At 40.0% G+C, this 18916-nt stretch overlaps 1 protein-coding gene across 2 annotated transcripts in view; it reads right to left on the bottom strand.

Annotated features, from left to right (window-relative positions):
* The window catches only part of ITGB6 (integrin subunit beta 6), a 46276-nt gene that overhangs the window by 10506 nt on the left and 16854 nt on the right, over nt 1-18916 (bottom strand). For both annotated transcript variants that reach the window (XM_073304735.1, XM_073304734.1), the window contains exons 9-13: nt 15099-15188; nt 8060-8194; nt 7407-7824; nt 6071-6293; nt 3408-3505 (exon numbers count right to left, since the gene is read on the bottom strand). In XM_073304735.1, coding sequence (XP_073160836.1) covers nt 3408-3505; nt 6071-6293; nt 7407-7824; nt 8060-8194; nt 15099-15188 — 964 coding nt within the window. The remainder of the gene's footprint in view (nt 1-3407; nt 3506-6070; nt 6294-7406; nt 7825-8059; nt 8195-15098; nt 15189-18916) is intronic.

An 18916-nucleotide genomic window follows, 5' to 3' on the forward strand; every position in this document is an offset into this window, starting at 1 on the left:
CAGTTTCACGACATGTACACTATAACTCAGCTCTAAAAATTAGCTTTTACTTTTAATGAATTTTTAAAAGAAGCCTGTCGGTCTTTGTTATTTTTAGATAGATGTGAGAAAACTAGAAGTTTGTCAAATGGATTTTTAAAAATGAAATGTTATTGGTGTTTAAGGCTCTATTCACCACTCCTTCAGACAAAACTCCTGGGAGTTTGGCTGAGTAAGGAGTGCCAAATAGATCAACCTAAACCTCTCAAACATCCAAATCACAAAAAAGGAAACAAAGAAAGAATGAATTTGGCTTACAATAATGGAATTTTAAAGGAAGCTATTGTACATACAAAATGTCAACTTTCATTTACTACGTATCACATACTTTCATATAATTTGGCCTTTATTTATATCAGACATAGGGATGCAACATGGCCACATAGTCAAGTGATTACAAGAGAATCTCAGTTTTCATTTAAAAAAAAAAGTAAGTTTCTAGTTCTCAGTACAGTAAAGAAAAGCTTGAAAAATGTGACCCAAATGCATTCAAAAAGGCTCAAGAACCAGAAGGCAAATAAAAGGAACCCCAAATTTATTACTTTTTAAAAATGCCATAACTCAAACTAAGCTCAGGATTTTTCAGGGCTTGACTCCAGAGTTTTGACAACACTGCTTTAATTTCTTAAATTTTACTTACACTGAATATATTCATTCCTCCTCCAAGGTGTCCCACTGTTTTAGTATATGAGGTCATTAACACTAGGTATTATCTAGGTTTTTAAAAAATTCATACTGTGGCAAGATGGCCGGTTTTAGTCTGGTGGGCCCTGCGCTTTTCTTGGCGGGGAGCTAAGATGCCCCCCTTGGCCCTGCTCTGGGGTGCCGAGGGCCCCGCTACTAGCCCGGGAAGGTGATAGAGGAGGGAAGCGGGGGGAGGGGTCTGGGTTTGCTCCTCGCTCTGAGTCCCAGCCTCTCTCAACCCCTGTGGGTTTCTTACCCTCATCCCCCTTAGGTGGGGGTTACCCTCCGTCCTTAGATGCGGGAGGGAGGGAGGGAGTCTCTCTGTCCTGCTGGGCAGGGTCTCCCTTACTCCAGTTCTCAGGTCTTCCAAATCTCTGAACATACCTCCAAGCTCCAGTCTTTTCTCCTTCCTCCTCCTCTGTCTGCCTGATGCAGGGGGTTTTATTAGGTTCCTAACAGGGCCTAATAAAATTGACTGCAGGTGCTCCAATTAATCTGCAGCCACCTTCCCTAGTCTACAGAGAACCACACCTTAATTAGCCTTAAATTTATATATCTAGCACTCTCCCACTGCTCCCTGGCCCTCCTGTATCACAATACAGCCCACTGTAGTGCACACTGAGCTTTTAACAACAAGACAACACAAAAATATGTTTAGTAGACATTTGTAATTTGCACTAATTATGGTATCTGTGGCCATGATCCAGTACCTTACTCCAGTTTTATACCAGCATACCACCATTGATTTCAGCAGAGTTTGAAATCAATGGAGTTACACCAGTATAAAACTGCAATAACACAGTGGAGAACTGGGCCCTGAGAACACACAAAACTCAGTTAAACCTCAGTGGGTTCCTGGACATGCTAGTGGATGCAAAAAGAGTTTTAGATTGCAGCATTAATCAGGTCATCTGGAAAAGTTCTTGTCTTTTTAAAAAGGTATCCCTACTGCTCCCCATCTCAAAAAAGAAACAAGAATTTAAATAAAATAACAGTAAGGAGCTGATTTTAAAAACAAATTTATCTGAAGAATAAGGATAAAAAATGTACACATCAGTTCAGGGGCGCTGGAACTAGGGACGCTAGGGGTGTGGCAGCACTCGCTGGCTTGAAGTAGTTTCCATCATACGCAGGTCTTACAGTTTTGTTCAATGGCTTTCAGCATCCCCACTACGAAAACTGTTCCAGCTGCACCAGTTTAATTCCTTCTGAAGTGTTTCAGCATTGTAGTGGGTCAGGTAGCATGCAAGGTTCACCCTAGGCAGCAGGACTATAGGATTAGTGCCTTAGGTTTACGTTGCACTGAGATGGGAAGCTGACACCTTTAAAGGGGTGCCTCCTCTTAAATGTTCTTCATTATGCCAAAGTGGGACAAAATTGCAAATAGATCTGCCGCTTATGCTCCTTTGAGTTCTTTTCTAATCATACTGTCCTGGGCTTTTAAAATTGCTTTATTGTGACTCATACAAAGAGTAGACCTGATAGGATGTGTGTGCGGAGCACAGTTAGGGGAGAAGTATGAGAACACACTGAACCCTGGCTGTGCATATGCCTTAGGGATGCAGCGCATAGCAAGTGCCGGGCCCTCTCCCCAATCTGCAGCTCATTTCCCTGATCCTCTTCTCTGCCTGACTCCATAAGCTGTGTGAGTATGTTCCTCCTAACCCTGCTCCCTGGCTTGTAGCTCCATACCTAGCTACATGGAGGGACACATGCCTTCTTGACCTTTCCTCAGTTTCCTTCTCTGGCTCCTGTGGGACATACAGATTTTTGCGACTACCTCAGCATTTTTAGATATTTACAATTTTTAATACTTAACATTAATTTGACAATTTCTCTTCATCCATGAAAAACAGTAGCATAAAGTAGCACCTATATAAACTCAGAAACTTCAGCACCTCCACCAGTTGTTGTGTTATATTGACGCCCTGTTGGAGCGTAGGGACAAGAACATTCAAGTGAGCTTCCCGCACAGCGCTTATAAACGTGACGCTAGTGCTTAAAAAGTAGGAAGTGAAACGGACTCTGCATAGAGCACTGCCAAGTGCACAAAGCAGGCAATCTGAAGAAACAGACAAAACCATGTATATGTATTTGTGTGTATTTATGTTTAGAAAAAGCAATGATATTGCTTAGCGGTCTTGTTTAAAGTTTTATTTCTTTGTCTATGAGGGTAATATTTTATTCAAGGTCAATTTCTGTCCTGGAAGTTCTCATGGACTTCAATGGGATCACTGCATATGCATCTGAGGGCCGAAATCACAATGAAACTTATGGGTTGGGTATAATTTTACACCTAGATGCTTTTGTCAGGATACTACTTTCATTGGGAGTTTGTATTAGGGCACATAAGACTAAAATTCAGCCATAGGTGGATTATAGTTTTCAAAAGTTTGTTAGGAAACTAGGTGTATAGTGGTGAGTTAATTAATCTGAAGAGATAAATAGATAGTTCTGACTGCTATTAATAAGGATCTTTTCAGTGCAGTACTGTATATGTTGATAGATAGTGATAGGATCAAATAACCAGTATAATTTTTGGAGCCAATCCCATGGAAAAAAACTACGTATGTACTGCAGTAATTTTCAGATACTGTCTACACCTTTATGTAAAACTAATGAAAAATGAAGCTACAATTAACAAGGCAGACAACAAAAGGCAGTTAAATAAAAGATGTACAAACCTTCTGCACTGTTGACAGTTGCATCAACTAATCTACATTTTTCACTGCATTCTGCCTGTGACTGGACATCAGAAGCCAAATGACACTCTATGCAGCTCCTGTGAAAAATAATTCAAAAGCTCATCAATCGCCGTCTGTTGCAAAGCACAAATATAAAGAGGAATACATATGCTGTCTACTTTTTAAAAAGAAGCCAACAAAAGGTCTTGTGCTAGAGATACAGTAGTTCTCAGAAATGTGATATGTATTGCCTCAAGAAAACCCCTGAATAAAGGTACTGTAGTTAAGTACTCTTTTGCCCTTTTTCTTGCTAAGCTCTTGTTAGTTACCAGACAGAACCCCAGGCAACATTATTCATGTATGTCTGCTAAAGAAATGGGGTTACTCATACATAGCATTCATTTTTAAAGATAAAGGTTCTGAATTAAGCCTTCACTAAATACTTGTCAGAAGAATGTCTACCAAATGGACTAATATGTGAGGAGGCTGGGAACCTAATATAAATCTCCCTATGTTTAAAAATCTCTTAAGTAACGTGTTATATTTACCAAGTGACTAAAAACATGTTTAGGTATCTTAACAGATGTCTCTCAAATATGATTCACTTGTCTCAGGAGCTACTAACATAGATACTAATTAAGCTGATGCAAGTTATTGGCAAAAGTAACTTCAAAATATCTTATTTATTTTATTTACTTGTACAATGACTGGAATATTTAAAAACAAACTCGGGGTCTGATCCAACTCCTGCTGAAGTCAATAGAAAGTCTCCCAGTGATTCAATGGGACCTGGAGTGGGTCTAGAGTCTACTAGCGGAATAAAGAAAATACATAAATGAAGTTCACATAAGAAAATTGTTGTTGCAAAGTATATTGGAACAATTCTAGGTTTAAAGCATTGACTGGATTCAGAGGCTGAGACTCTGAGAAGAACAACTCTGTAGGACTATCTAAAAAGAAACTGGCCATCACAATTGTTGCATTGAATTACATACCTCCATGAGAATAATGCTGAGAGTTCTGTGATTCTTTTCATGGGATGGGGTGACCTTATCACGCACAAGTGAAGCAGTGAATAGACTACATGAGTGGGTAAGGGGATAGTCGCTATCAAATGTAGATACATTCAGTGTTGTTGGTGTTTTGGTCATATTTGCCATGTTTCTCAAACTACTGCCCTTACTTTCTCAGCTGCCTAACCATGTCTCAGTCCCCTCTGACCTGGTCTCTTAACTTAGCCATGTCTTCCACATCTTCTCTCTCTTGGCTTTTCCAGCCATATGTTTCAGCTGTCATGGCAGTGACAGAGAAAGAGGAAAGATGAAAAAGTTCTGACAAATGGATGATGTGGAATATATTTTTAATATACTAACTAAATGCCCATCAGATAACTATATATCTCCTATTAGTCTGCTGAATTAGAGTATAAACAGATTGATATATTTACTGCATAACGTACTTATACTCAAGGGCTATGTTTACTCAAAATATTATGCACCTAGCCCATGCATGCGAGTCTTGAGCAAACTGTATTGCCCTTTTGGGACCTGATCCACTAGTTGTACAGAGCCATGGTGGTGTAAGTTACACATCATGGAACTGGTTCCTTTCTCATTTACAATGCTATATTGAGAATAAGGCAATGGAATTCCAAAGTGGTAAAGACATTGTGGGAGAAGAAGCAGGCCTCAGGTATAAACCAATGTAAGTAGCAGAGTAGCGATACTTTAATGTAACTTGCACTGATTCAGCACTCCATGAACGTGCAAATGTACTTTGCACCACTACGGTATTCTATGGGGAGCAATTCAAGCACCTTGCCTAATTGGGCAGTTATGCCTACTTAAATCAAGGCTGAATTTATCCTTGGAAGATTTGGCGATAGTGCAGGCATATGAATGTGTGTGTTTAGAGGCTCTGCTTTTCTTACCCTCTTTTTAGATGCTTTTACTGATATACCCTCACATGTAATATCTTTTGCATATCTCAATGAAGATGAAATCAGTGCCTCTTTGCCACTTACAATCAGTCTCAGGTTGGCTTATACCTGATGCATAACTTACACCACTGCTTTTATCTCCACTGAACTCATCCAGACACACCTGTAGCAGCTGGGCCTGCTTAATCCACGCAGCATTTAGCTGAATTTGGTATTTGAGTTGCTATATATGTGTAAAGCTGGTGTAGCTTCTGAGAGCAGAACTTAGCCTAATGAATCCATAGACATAAATAAATTAACAGTCATGTTGTAAACTTTATTATATGTTCCTTCCCTGTCTGTTTTCCTTTCTGTGATATTGGTTATGTTGCGGTGTTGTTGTTCTGTTCCATGAACAGATGTCAGTATTGCTCAGCTGAATTCATCGTGGGGCTTCTTTGTACAACCAAGTAGCAGAAGTGGAAATGTGACATGGTGCTCTGTGCCAGCTGAAACTAGGGGAAGTATTTTTCCTAAAGTTCATTTTGAGATCTAGCGGATCAATGCTGAGAAATGTTTGGTTTCTGCATTATGATTAGATTGCACAGAAGAAGCAGAGAAGCTCTTAGGTTCTAGGACCAACACCCAAGAAAAATGTGGTGGGAATAGCACCCCAGAGCTATTAATATACTGTACACGTCTGAATGAAGCAGAAAATACAAACATGGTAAAAACAGTACCTTACCGTTTGGAACTACAAGGATCACCACACGTAGGGCATCTTTCACATGTGCTACCCGAGGCCCCGGGATTTGTGCAAACACATGTTCCACAAATGCATTCACCTCTTCCACTACACAGTATTCCATCCTCAGAAACACAGGAGTTAATGTCAGTTGTGCAGTTACAATATTCACCAGTCCATCCCCTGTGGCATACACATTCACCACAGTCACAATCACCATTACCTAGAAAAGTAATGGTTATCCTGCCAGGTTAGTGTTTTCATTTAAAAGTGACAAAAGAAATCATTACAAGCATTCTATTTCAGAATGCACATTTTCATTACTACCAGCACCTCTCATATTTAAAAAAAACCCCACCCTTTTCAATGTATAGTTAAACATAAAGGGCCTGATTCGCATCTCACTTAAACTAGTGCAACTCTATTCACTTTAATGGAGTCACTCCTGATATATGTGGGTGGGAGATAAGACTCGATCCTCCAGATTGTCTTTTCATTGACACTGGGATAACTCCAACCTATCTGATTCACTACTGTGCTACTTCAGAGAGATGCCAGTTTAACTCTATTCCCATTGTTTTTAATGGACTTGTTCTGGATTACAACACAGTAGCAGATAGAATTCAGTCCAGAAGAAGAAAAGAAATATAAAGAGCCTGATTCTTACTTCACTGACACTGGTGTAAATCAAGAGCAATTCCACTTATATCATTGGCATTACTGGTATAAAACCAGTGTGAGATCTGAATCAGGCTGAAAGGGATTAAATACAGGAGGGCATACTTGGATAATTATCAAAAAGAGAAATGTTACAGTTTTGGGGACAGATCTGGAAATGACAAAATGAGACACACACACTCTGGAGTTGACAATAGCCTGGCGGTTAAGGCACTCACCTGGGATGTGGGAGACACAGGAACTTGTCCTAACCACTGGGGTACAGTCCCTCATTCTCTCTGGTCCAATTAATATTTAATTATTTATTTGTAGAAAATGGAAGAGCTCCAACAGGAAAGATTGAGACACTGCTGCTATAGCATCACAATTAGGGCACTCACCTGGCATATGGAAGACCCATGAGCTGGGACTCCCACATGCCAGGTGAGTGCCATAACCACTGGGCTGTGGGGTATTCTGGGGTGGGAAGGGATCTCTCTCTCTCTCTTTCTCTCATTTTTTTGCAGAAATTTTTGAAAGGTCCTGATTTCATGCTGATGTGGAATGAAAACAAATGTCAAAACCATGAAATTAGCTCACATATGGAAATACTCCTATAATGAGGGTTACATCTACATAAAAGGTTATAGATTTTAAAAATAGTTTAAGGGGGACATACCTCCACATTGCACTCCTTTAAATCTCACACAAGAGAAATTGTCACATTCGCAGTATGGCCCATAAATATTTCCGTACACAGAGAAATGGCAAATACACTGCCCGCAGTAACAGTCACCTCTCCCGCTGCAGGAGCTCTGCTCTGGAGACCTTTTACAGGAATTTGTGCTCAGGGAGTTTTCATTACATTCACAATAAGGACCCATGTAGCCAGGGTTGCAGGCACACACTCCACACTCAAAAGAGCCCTTTCCTTTGCTGCATTTGGAACTGTTCATCTCAGCCTCTTTCTGACAGTTACAGCTGCATTCTAGCTGAATATCAATTTCCAGGGCATCACTCAGGCCGACAGGCTTTATTACAATCTGCCTCCGCCTTTTCTCACAGGAAGGTAGGCTTACTGTCATGTTGAAAGAGACCTGGAAAAGAAAATATATTAACCATTCATGGCTGCAGCATACTAAATGCAAAGAATACTCTGGAAATATAATGCACAGCCAAGAACAAGAATTTATTAGGTATTGCCTAATAACTCTCAATTTGTTTGGAAGAGATTTATTAAATAAAGGAAGCAAGATTTCTGCCTTGGTGTTCTAAAAATCTCTCTCATTTTTACAGGAATGAACGTCATCTGAGAATCTGTTATCTACTTACTGTGTCTCCCACTTTTATATGGGAACATTTCCTCTGGCGCGGAAAAATAGTACCATTGTTACAGATTGCCGTGAAAGAGAGATTGAGTCCTTCTGTGTCTCCTAACACCTCCAGCTCCACTTCAGATCGCAGCTCCTGAAAGAAAAGGAACACGATGGATGCAATGGTTGCTAATGCTCCACGTCTTTGTGACGTATATTGGAAAAACACAACCGTATCTGTGCAGTAAAGAATTCCGGATTTTGATACTTTATTTACATACTTCTTTCTTACAAGAAAAATGGAAAATGAACAAAGTATTGGCCTTTAGGCCAAAGTCGACTGCCATATCAGCTGAATATCTGATACCAGAATGACCATATCCTGCATTTGTAGGGGAATGTACTTAATGCTCTAATAAGTCTTCTTTCATTTCTAAGTACTTTGCTCCCTTCTGTAGGTTTTAATTTAGCCCTAGCCTTATTGAGGAATTTATATGATCACTATGCTAACACTGTAGCTTTCCTTATTTAGCATGTAACCTTGCAGTCTTTGCTCAGGCATGACACCCAGTTTTGTCTGAGAATAGCCAGAGAAAAGACTCCAGGATTTGGCCCTATCTTTCCAGTACCAAAGCCAGCCCTAATCCTTTGGCTCTGGCTCACTCCCTTGTGTAAATCTAAGTTTCTTCTTCTTCCTGTTTTCGTCTGTTCCCCAGGTGGAAACTCTTTCAGTTTATGAGCTTTTGCTTGGATTTCAAAATGGATTCAGTAATGCCAGAAATTATGCTACTGTTGCTTTAGGAAGAGAGACTCTTCATGCTGCTCCCTGCGCTCCCTCAAACTCTGCTTTCTGGTTTTCATTCTTAAATGTTTTTGTATTACACTTTTGAAAATATACTGAGACTTAATCCAAAGATCACTGAAGACGGTGGCAAGATGGACTCCTGTGGACTTTAATGGGATTTCTAATTCAATCAATAGCGTGCATCAGACTAAACCTCAGATTACATAATCCGTTTGATGGGAAATTTTCAAAAGCGCTTAAGGGATTTAGGAGCACAAGCCCCACTGACTTCCAATGGGATTTGTGTTCCTAAGTTCCTTAGATGCTTTTGAAAATGTCCACTTTTTCTTAAATTCCCTGGAGACTGTCAGGTGAGTCATCCTAATGAATGGGACCACTCACTTGAGTACAGGTTTGCAGGACTAGGTGCAATGGGCATTAGCTGAAACTTCAAGTGGAATATGTATAAATTTGCATAACTGTCTCATTTGTATAAGCTTTGGATTCTCTACATTGTCTGTTTATCTACCTCATTTTAATTATATCTTTCCATCTGAAAAACCTCACTGAGGTATTATTTTAATAAGATAAAGGATAGCAGCACATTTGTTAAGCAAGATGTTTAATATATTCCTTTAGCTCCAAATCCACTCTACAGCACACAGCTTGAGCAACAAGGCTGTGCAGTGAGGATCAAGTTGGGGAACTGCATGGGATGCAATCTCTCCCTCTTTGCTGCTACTCCAGCCCAAGGCTGAAGTAGCCTCTGTGCTGCCTGCATCTCCCTCTGAAGCAGGAAGATTGGCACATCCTCTCGCTCTGCTGTTCCCCAGCCTTCTCTGTTTGGAAGCACAAACGAACCTCCTTAGAGGGCTCTAATTCAGCTGGCAGGTTCTGTGCAATCCGTGTGTGGCATCCCCAAATTCTGCCCTCTCCAGGCAGTGGAACTATATAGTTTCTGCTGCCAGCAAGGTCTTGTGTGCACATATAGGGAGGGGACAGGGACTTACGGTAACCCTTAGTGCAAGTTATATTATTGCCAACTCCAAGCATTCAAAAATTATGAGTCCAGCCCCGGAAAATCATGAGATTTGCTTAAAAAATCATGAGATTAAAAATAATAAATTTTGTGTTCTTTTGATTTGCCATCTGGTGTGGGGATGTTTAGGGTCACATGGTGAAGCTTTACTCTGCAGCCATGAAGGCAAGAAAATTCCTTAAAAACAAACAACCCGCCTCCCCCCGCCCAACCAAAGATTCTCAGACAGTAACAGATTCCAGCAGCCGGGGCTCTAACAAAAGCCTCAGCTACCATAAGAATGATGCTAAAATAAGGAGAGTTGGCAATGCAGACTTTATAAGATGTACCACACAATAGGCTTATTTTCAACTCCTCACTCCATCAGCTAGATTGGAGGTCCAGGGCTGAAACTGAGATGCAGCACGGCAAAACTATTTAAAAGTGAAATTGTAATTGTAAGTACAAATTAAATGCTGCTGTGCATTAGCCCATTATCCTTTTGGTCAGATGGATGGGATGGATCTTTATCACCATGTCTCCATTTTCTATTTGTGAAATGTTTTTTTAAATTAAAAATATGTATCACCTTCAGCTGAAAATGAATGGAAATATGGGGTCAAACTCCACCCTGTATTCACCTCCATGACTTTAAAAGAAGACTCACATCTAGTGGGTTACATGGGCATAACTGGGATCAGAATCTGGCTCCCAAGTACAGTGAGCATTAAAATGTTCCTGCAGAAGCACTTTTAACTCAAAAGAATTCCTGAATGAAACAGACATCAGCAGTGTTACAAACTTAAGCCTTTGCCAGCAGCTCCCTTGATCAAAACTGGTCCCTGGTCTTTTTAATATATTATTCCTTCAATCTTTCTTACCCTGTAAGCCAAAAGAGACGTGGGTGCTGGAGAGAACAGAATTCTTTGTATTTTTAAGAATGCTGGAATAACTTGGGGATCAACAGGCTTGATTTCAGATATTATGCAACTTGAATGAGTGCTTTGAAGACACAAAGCTAATACAGAATTTAACCTTTGTCAAAGCAAGTAGCGACATGCTTACTGGAGACTATGAATCACACTGGAGCGGCAGGAGGGGGGGGAACATGAGAACATTATACAACAAATATTTTGACAGCTCATAGTTTCCTAATTTGCTTACTCCCACTGAAGATTTTAGAGGCCAATATATCTGAGTGATATTAATAACTTGAGTTTATATAGTGTATTTCATATAAAGAACAAAGCATTTTAGAAACATTCACAGATTGAACCTAACACCACCCTTCTGAGGTAGGTAATTATTATTATTTCTATTTTACAGATGGGGAAACTGAGGCAGAGAGAGACACTGCAAGGTGACACAGGAGTGTGGCAGAGCTGGAACTAGAACCTAGAATTTCTAAGTCCCAATCATGTGATTTTCGACAAGTCCACCTTTATTCCCACCACAATTTCAGCTTTTCTAGGCTCCCACCAAATATAAGGAAATGGTGTTTCATTCAGTGAGGCATCACTTCATTTTTATTAAAAATATTCTGCAAAATAAATATTACCCTCAAGGAGGTGGGGAGGAGGATTTTCTTAGTGTTTGTGTTAACTTGCTTTTTGTGCTTAAAAGAGTTTCAAACTAATGGAATAATTAACCTTTAACATTAATAAAACGGGCACGAATAAATTCTGAAAGTCTCTCAGCCAGGAGGCCTTGATTAATATATGGCACCACAGGTATCTATAGGAGGCTCTCATTGGCACTCCACTCACTCTCTGCCCTGATCAGAGGAACCCTGTACTTTTCAAACTACCCACTCTTTGTGGAGTGCTGAGCAATGTGGGAGCGGCCAGGATCCATTTTCCAGCTTCACTTCCCTTGCAGATAGTAAGTAAAAGTGGCGTTTCATCCATTAAAGGTGGGGTAACAGTATCTATGTCCTAAAATTCCATCCTCAATTAATCCTAACAGAAGGCATTTACCCTTAGTCCTAAATTAAACTCCAGAGGTGAAATCCTGGCTCCACTGGACGTTTTACCATTGACCTCAATGGGGCCAGGATTTCACTGCAGGTCTGTTACAATAGTAGTCCTTGATTGATTGATTTTAAAATGCACTGTCGTATTTTTTTTTTTTACATTACAGAAAATCTGTTGGTGTTTATTAGAAACTCATAGTATAAAAAGCTATTACAATTAATTATAAAAGATTTCATAATTTGTGCTACTTTTTTCTTTGTCCTGCAAATCAAAATAATTTTGTAGAACATATTAGAGATATGATACAAATAAAGGATGCGAGAATAAAAAAGCACAGGAAATGATAATTACAAAAAGGGTTTTTTTTAAAGGTAGTAATTGTTAAAGTACATGCTTGTAATAAAGAAAAGCGAAGTAAAGAAAAACAAAACAAAACAGAGACTAACACCCTCAATATATTACTATAAATGTACCCAGAGAGATTCCAGTTTTTCCATATCCTTCTTGTAGTGTGGGGCCCAAAACTGGACACAGTACTCCAGATGAGGCCTCACCAATGTCGAATAGAGGGGAACGATCATGTCCCTCGATCTGCTGGCAATGCCCCTACTTATACATCCCAAAATGCCATTGGCCTTCTTGGCAACAAGAGCACACTGTTGACTCACATCCAGCTTCTCGTCCACTGTAACCCCTACGTACTTTTTTGCAGAACTGCTGCTGAGCCTTCGGTCACTAGTCTGTAGCGGTGCATTGGATTCTTCTGTCCTAAGTGCAGGACTCTGCACTTGTTCTTGTTGAACTTCGTCAGATTTCTGTTGGCCCAATCCTCCAATTTGTCTAGGTCCCTCTGTATACTATCCCTACCCTCCAGTGTATCTACCTCTCCTCCCAGTTTAGTGTCATCTGCAAACTTGCTGAGGGTGCAATCCACACCATCTTCCAGATCATTTATGAAGATATTGAACAAAACTGGCCCCAGGACCGACCCTTGGGGCACTCCACTTGATACCAGCTGCCAACTAGACTTGGAACCATTGATCACTACCCGTTAAGCCCGACAATCTAGCCAGCTTTCTATCCACCTTATAGTCCATTCATCCAGCCCATACTACTTTAACTTGCTGGCAAGAATACTGTGGGAGACAGTTTCAGAAGCTTTGCTAAAGTCAAGGAACAACACGTCCACTGCTTTCCCTTCATCCACAGAGCCAGTTACCTCGTCATAGAAGGCAATTAGATTAGTCAGGCATGACTTGCCCTTGGTGAATCCATGCTGACTGTTCCTGATCACTTTCCTCTCCTCTAAGTGCTTCAGAATGGATTCCTTGAGGACCTGCTCCATGATTTTTCCAGGGCCTGAGGTGAGGCTGACTGGCCTGTAGTTCCCAGGATCCTCCTTCTTCCCTTTTTTAAAGATGGGCACTACATTAGCCTTTTTCCAGTCATCTAGGACCTCCCCTGATCGCCATGAGATTTCAAAGATAATGGCCAATGGCTCTGCAATCACATCCGCCAATTCCTTTAGCACTCTCGGATGCAACGCATCCGGCCCCATGGACTTGTGCACGTCCAGCTTTTCTAAATAGTCCCGAACCACTTCTTTCTCCACAGAGGGCTGGTCACATCCTCCTCATGCTGTGCTGCCCAGTGCAGTAATCTGGGAGCTGACCTTGTTCGTGAAGACAGAGGCAAAAAAAGCATTGAGTACATTAGCTTTTTCCACATCCTCTGTCACTAGGTTGCCTCCCTCATTCAGTAAGGGGCCCACACTTTCCTTGACTTTCTTCTTGTTGCTAACATACCTGAAGAAACCCTTTCTGTTACTCTTAACATCTCTTGCTAGCTGCAACTCCAGGTGTGATTTGGCCTTCCTGATTTCACTCCTGCATGCCCGAGCAATATTTTTATACTCATCCCTGGTCATTTGTCCAATCTTCCACTTCTTGTAAGCTTCTTTTTCGTATTTAAGATGAGCAAGGATTTCACTGTTAAGCCAAGCTGGTCGCCTGCCATATTTACTATTCTTTCTACAGATCAGGATGGTTTGTCCCTGTACCCTCAATAAGGATTCTTTAAAATACAGCCAGCTCTCCTGGACTCCTTTTCCGCTCATGTTATTCTCCCAGGGGATCTTGCCCATCAGCTCCCTGAGGGAGTCAAAGTCTGCTTTTCTGAAGTCCAGGGTCCGTATTCTGCTGCTTTCCTTTCTTCCTTGTGTCAGGATCCTGAACTTGACCATCTCATGGTCACTGCCTCCCAGGTTCCCATCCACTTTTGCTTCCCCTACTAATTCTTCCCGGTTTGTGAGCAGCAGGTCAAGAAGAGCTCTGCCCCTAGTTGGTTCCTCCAGCACTTGCACCAGGAAATTGTCCCCTACGTTTTCCAAAAACTTCCTGGATTGTCTGTGCACCGCTGTATTGCTCTCCCAGCAGATATCAGGGTGATTGAAGTCTCCTATGAGAACCAGGGTGTGCGATCTAGTAACTTCTGCGAGTTGCCAGAAGAAAGCCTTGTCCACCTCATCCCCCTGGTCCTGTGGTCTATAGTAGACTCCAACCATGACATCACCCTTGTTGCTCACACTTCTAAACTTAATCCAGAGACTCTCAGGTTTTTCTGCAGTTTCATACTTGAGCTCTGAGCAGTCATACTGCTCTCTTACATACAGTGCAACTCCCCCACCTTTTCTGCCCTGCCTGTCCTTCCTGAACAGCTTATATCCATCCATGACAGTACTCCAGTCATGTGAGTTATCCCACCAAGTCTCTGTTATTCCAATCACATCATAATTCCTTGACTTTGCCAGGACTTCCAGTTCTCCCTGCTTGTTTCCCAGGTTTCGTGCATTTGTGTATAGGTAGTTGAGATAACCCGCTGATCGCCCCTCTTTCTCAGTATGAGAAAGGCAGCATCAGGTTTATGTCCCTATTTGTATTTCCCCACATAATCTTAAACACATTCAATTTTATTTCGTGACTATATTCCCTCCTTTAAAAACATTAGAACAACCTCACAGCGGCACCATCACATAGCTAAAGCAGAGAATAGCATTCTTAGTGCATTGTTTTCCAATATCACTGCAAAACAGTGTGATGTATATGCTCAAACATTTGAACGTGTGTGTTCTTTTTTTCAGGACCGACGGAAAGTTTCTGTAATGCTGGGCATCTGTGCACAACTGATGTGCTTATTGTAAACAACAGGATTTGTTTTCACCAAATCACAATTTAATATCTGAGAATAGCAGACATGCAAAAGGAGAAGTATGTTATAAACATACCTTATATGCATCAATGATCAATTGGAGAATATTTCCAGAATCTTTCTGAAGTTGTCCAACAGTAGCTCCAGGAATAAGTTTGGCATAATTCTGTAAAGAGCAAGTACAAAATATAGGCTTGAGCTGTTAACAATAATTTGAAAGCATAAATTTGTAATAGGTGATATGGTCCATCTTGCTGGCAACCTCCCTCACCCCCCAAACCCATAACTACCAATCTAAAGAATTATAAGTAGGATTTTCAAAAGCACCTAAGTGACTTCAGAGTGAGCACAAGTCCTGTTGAAAATCAATGGAGGAGCACAAGTCACTTAGGAGTTTTTGAAAATTTCACCCTATAGTGTTCTCCAATTAAAATGAAAATATCCTCTCAACAGTTCTATTTGTTTTTAATAAAAATAATCAGAGCCTGATTCTGCTACTCTTACTACTATTGTAATGTTGTTCCCATCGGCCCGATATACATTTGTTTTAGAAACTGTACTTTTCTGAGGCCGGTACATGTTAACTAGCATATAGTGTACTGTGCACAAGGGCTCAGCGATGAAGGGGACATAAGGCCTCAATAAGAATGAGGTTGGCGAGCCTGGAACATAGGCTCTGAACTATTTGCTGCTGTTATATGACTGGAATACAAATACCACACATTAATCAATGGTTAGTTATAATTCAGGAAGAATTATCTGCCTAGTGCCCTGATTACATGCTGGGTTTGTGTTAAGAAAATTGTCGTCATTTAATGTCCAGTCTCACCTCAGTGCTGTCATTGTAGCATGACACGCACAGCTAGTTGTTAGAACTAGTAGCTAATATTAATCTCATCTGGTGGTTACTACATTGCATTTAGGGCTTGAACCAATGCTTATTGAAGTCAATGGGACTACTTGGAGATAATGAAAAGGGCAGTTAAAAGAGAAAATTGGTAACATGATAAACTCTGCAGAAGAAAGCTGCTGTTCTAATGCTGATTTTTTAAACATTAAAAACATTCAAAAAATCAATGAAGATGGACAATTTGATTCCCTTACATCCCTTTTATACTTTGCACTTCCACCAGTATTATGATTACTTTAAATATTATGTATGAAATACCTATCATTCATTACATTACTAAAGTGCTATTGTAAATCAGCAGGATTAAACACATTTGATGTTACAACAGGTGATTTGGCATGCCTGACTCCTGTGAATTATAGCACTCTGTCTTTGAAAGATTGTTCTTAGAATATAGAACTGTGCATTTTGTAAACATGGGCATTATGCAGACTGGTTATAAATGAGAGTTAGAGAGTTTGGAATCTAAAATATCACTGCCTTTTATCTGGGGCATGCAAAATAAACAGTAGGTGCACACTAGGCTTAGGGCCACCGTTCCTCTGTGCACAAAAATGCCATGGATGACAGTGTGAGTTCCATGGAAGGCACAGGTGCAGACTATGGATTGATTTTAAGGAAAGTTTCCATCTTTGAGCATATATTTTAATGTTTTTCCATATAAAGTTTCTGAGCTGATTTACCAGTGTAGTGTTTCAGAGTAGCAGCCGTGTTAGTCTGTATCCGCAAAAAGAAAAGGAGGACTTGTGGCACCTTAGAGACTAACCAATTTATTTAAGCATTTGAGTGTGGAGTGATTGCTTTGGATCGCATGGCTAATACTGTTAACCATTAGATACGGCAGGTTGTCTTTTTAGTGCTAGTGTGACACAAATAGACCTTCCAACTTTTTAGCATGCATTTACTAAAAAGTTGACTTATTTTATCTACAGATATATCTGCTCTCACTCATTCTCAGTGGAGCTAATTTGAAATTGCTCCATGGAGGTCAGTGGAGTTACACATGATTTGCACCAGTGTAAATGAGAGCAGAGCTTGTGACATGACCTAGGGTGGAAGAGTACTATGGCAAATTTAGAAGACCCAGGTGATATTTTTTGAACAGATCTTAAGCCTTGAGAACTTCGAGTGCCATTTGGCTATGTTGAAATGAGAGTTTTGAACAGCTCATTTTTAAACTGTATTCTCTTTGTCTAGCAGCAGCAGAAGAATTGCTTCACAAGAATATTTTTGTTTGCATGGCAGAGGATTCCATTTAGTTAGAAAGACAGTTTTGTTGTTTTTTCCTCAGCTTTAATTAGAATGATTTTTAACATAATTTTCCTTGAAAATAAATTATTTCATTTAAGGAAAAACTGTTTTGCAAACCTCCAAAAAGATTAGAAGAAACCCAAAGCTTTAGACAAAATTAGCAGTTTCATGAAAACTTAAAAAGAAAAGGAGTACTAGTGGCACCTTAGAGACTAACCAATTTATTTGAGCATAAGCTTTCATGAGCTACAGCTCACTTCATCAGATGCATTCAGTGGAAAATACAGTGAGGAGATTTATATACACACACAACATGAAAAAATGGGTGTTATCATACACACTGTAAGGAGAGTGATCACTTAAGATGAGCTATTACCAGCAGAAGAGCGGGGGTGGGAGGGGAGAAAACCTTTTGTAGTGATAATCAAGTTGGGCCATTTCCAGCAGTTAACAGGAACGTCTGAGGAGCAGTGGGGGGGTGGGGGAAATAAACATGGGGAAATAGTTTTACTTTGTGTAATGACACATCCACTCCCAGTCTCTATTCAAGCCTAAGTTAATTGTATCCAGTTTGCAAATTAATTCCAATTCAGCAGTCTCTTGTTGGAGTCTGTTTCTGAAGTCTTTTTGTTCTAATATTAGGCTTGAATAGAGACTGGGAGTGGATGTGTCATTACACAAAGTAAAACTATTTCCTACTCTGAAACCTCTCCTTACAGTGTGTATGGTAACACCCATTTTTTCATGTTCTGTGTGTATATAAATCTCCTCACTGTATTTTCCACTGAATGCATCCGATGAAGTGAGCTCACGAAAAGCTTATGCTCAAATAAATTGGTTAGTCTCTAAGGTGCCACAAGTACTCCTTTTCTTTCTGCGAATACAGACTAACACGGCTGCTACTCTGAAACATGAAAACTTAAAACACCATTGGATTCCCCTACCCTAAATGTGATACACATAGTCTGTCACACTTTCACTGTCATCACAATACTCATAAAAATAATTTTCAAATCAACAGCTTTTAAAAAGAAATAAATTTCTTACTCTGTTATAAACAGCTTTCAGCTAAGAATAATGATATATTATTTGGTCAGCCATATGTGAATATATTCCAGAGGAAGGATTTTTTGTTTGTTTTCCTGAACTTTTCTTTTTTTATAAACTATTTTAAACTGACATGCCTCATTTGTCAACAGCTTCCTTCTCCCTCATGCACCCATGCCCCTCAGGTTTTACCTTTTGAGCAATCTTGGCAAATGTTTAATTTAAATCCACTAGTTCAATGCTACTTTAAAAGCATCTGTGGTCATATAATACATTGCTGTTTTAGTTTTGATTCTCCCACGCAACATGACAACTGCTATTTTAAAATTAGGGGAACTGACATGTCTGGCCATATTCATGGCAAGAATGCAATATTATAAGCACATACATCCTGTATTTGGTGACATAAAACACATGTTTTAGATAACAATATACACACCTATGTGGGAGGTAGGTCTGAGCCTACATTGGATCTGAAGCGGATTTGGAATATTAAATGAATAAATGACTGACATATGCCATGCTAAACTAAAGGGGGATTATAAATAGCTAGAAATATAAAGGTACATTTAATTATTTGACTACTACATTTATTTTAGACTAATGCTATCTATCCAAACTATTTAAGGAGCTTCTGGATAAATTCTAGTGTAGTGTTTGCCCTCCTTAGAAACTGAATTATCATC

This window comes from Lepidochelys kempii, chromosome 11, assembly GCF_965140285.1.
Source record: "Lepidochelys kempii isolate rLepKem1 chromosome 11, rLepKem1.hap1, whole genome shotgun sequence".
In the NCBI taxonomy this organism is placed as follows: domain Eukaryota; kingdom Metazoa; phylum Chordata; order Testudines; family Cheloniidae; genus Lepidochelys; species Lepidochelys kempii.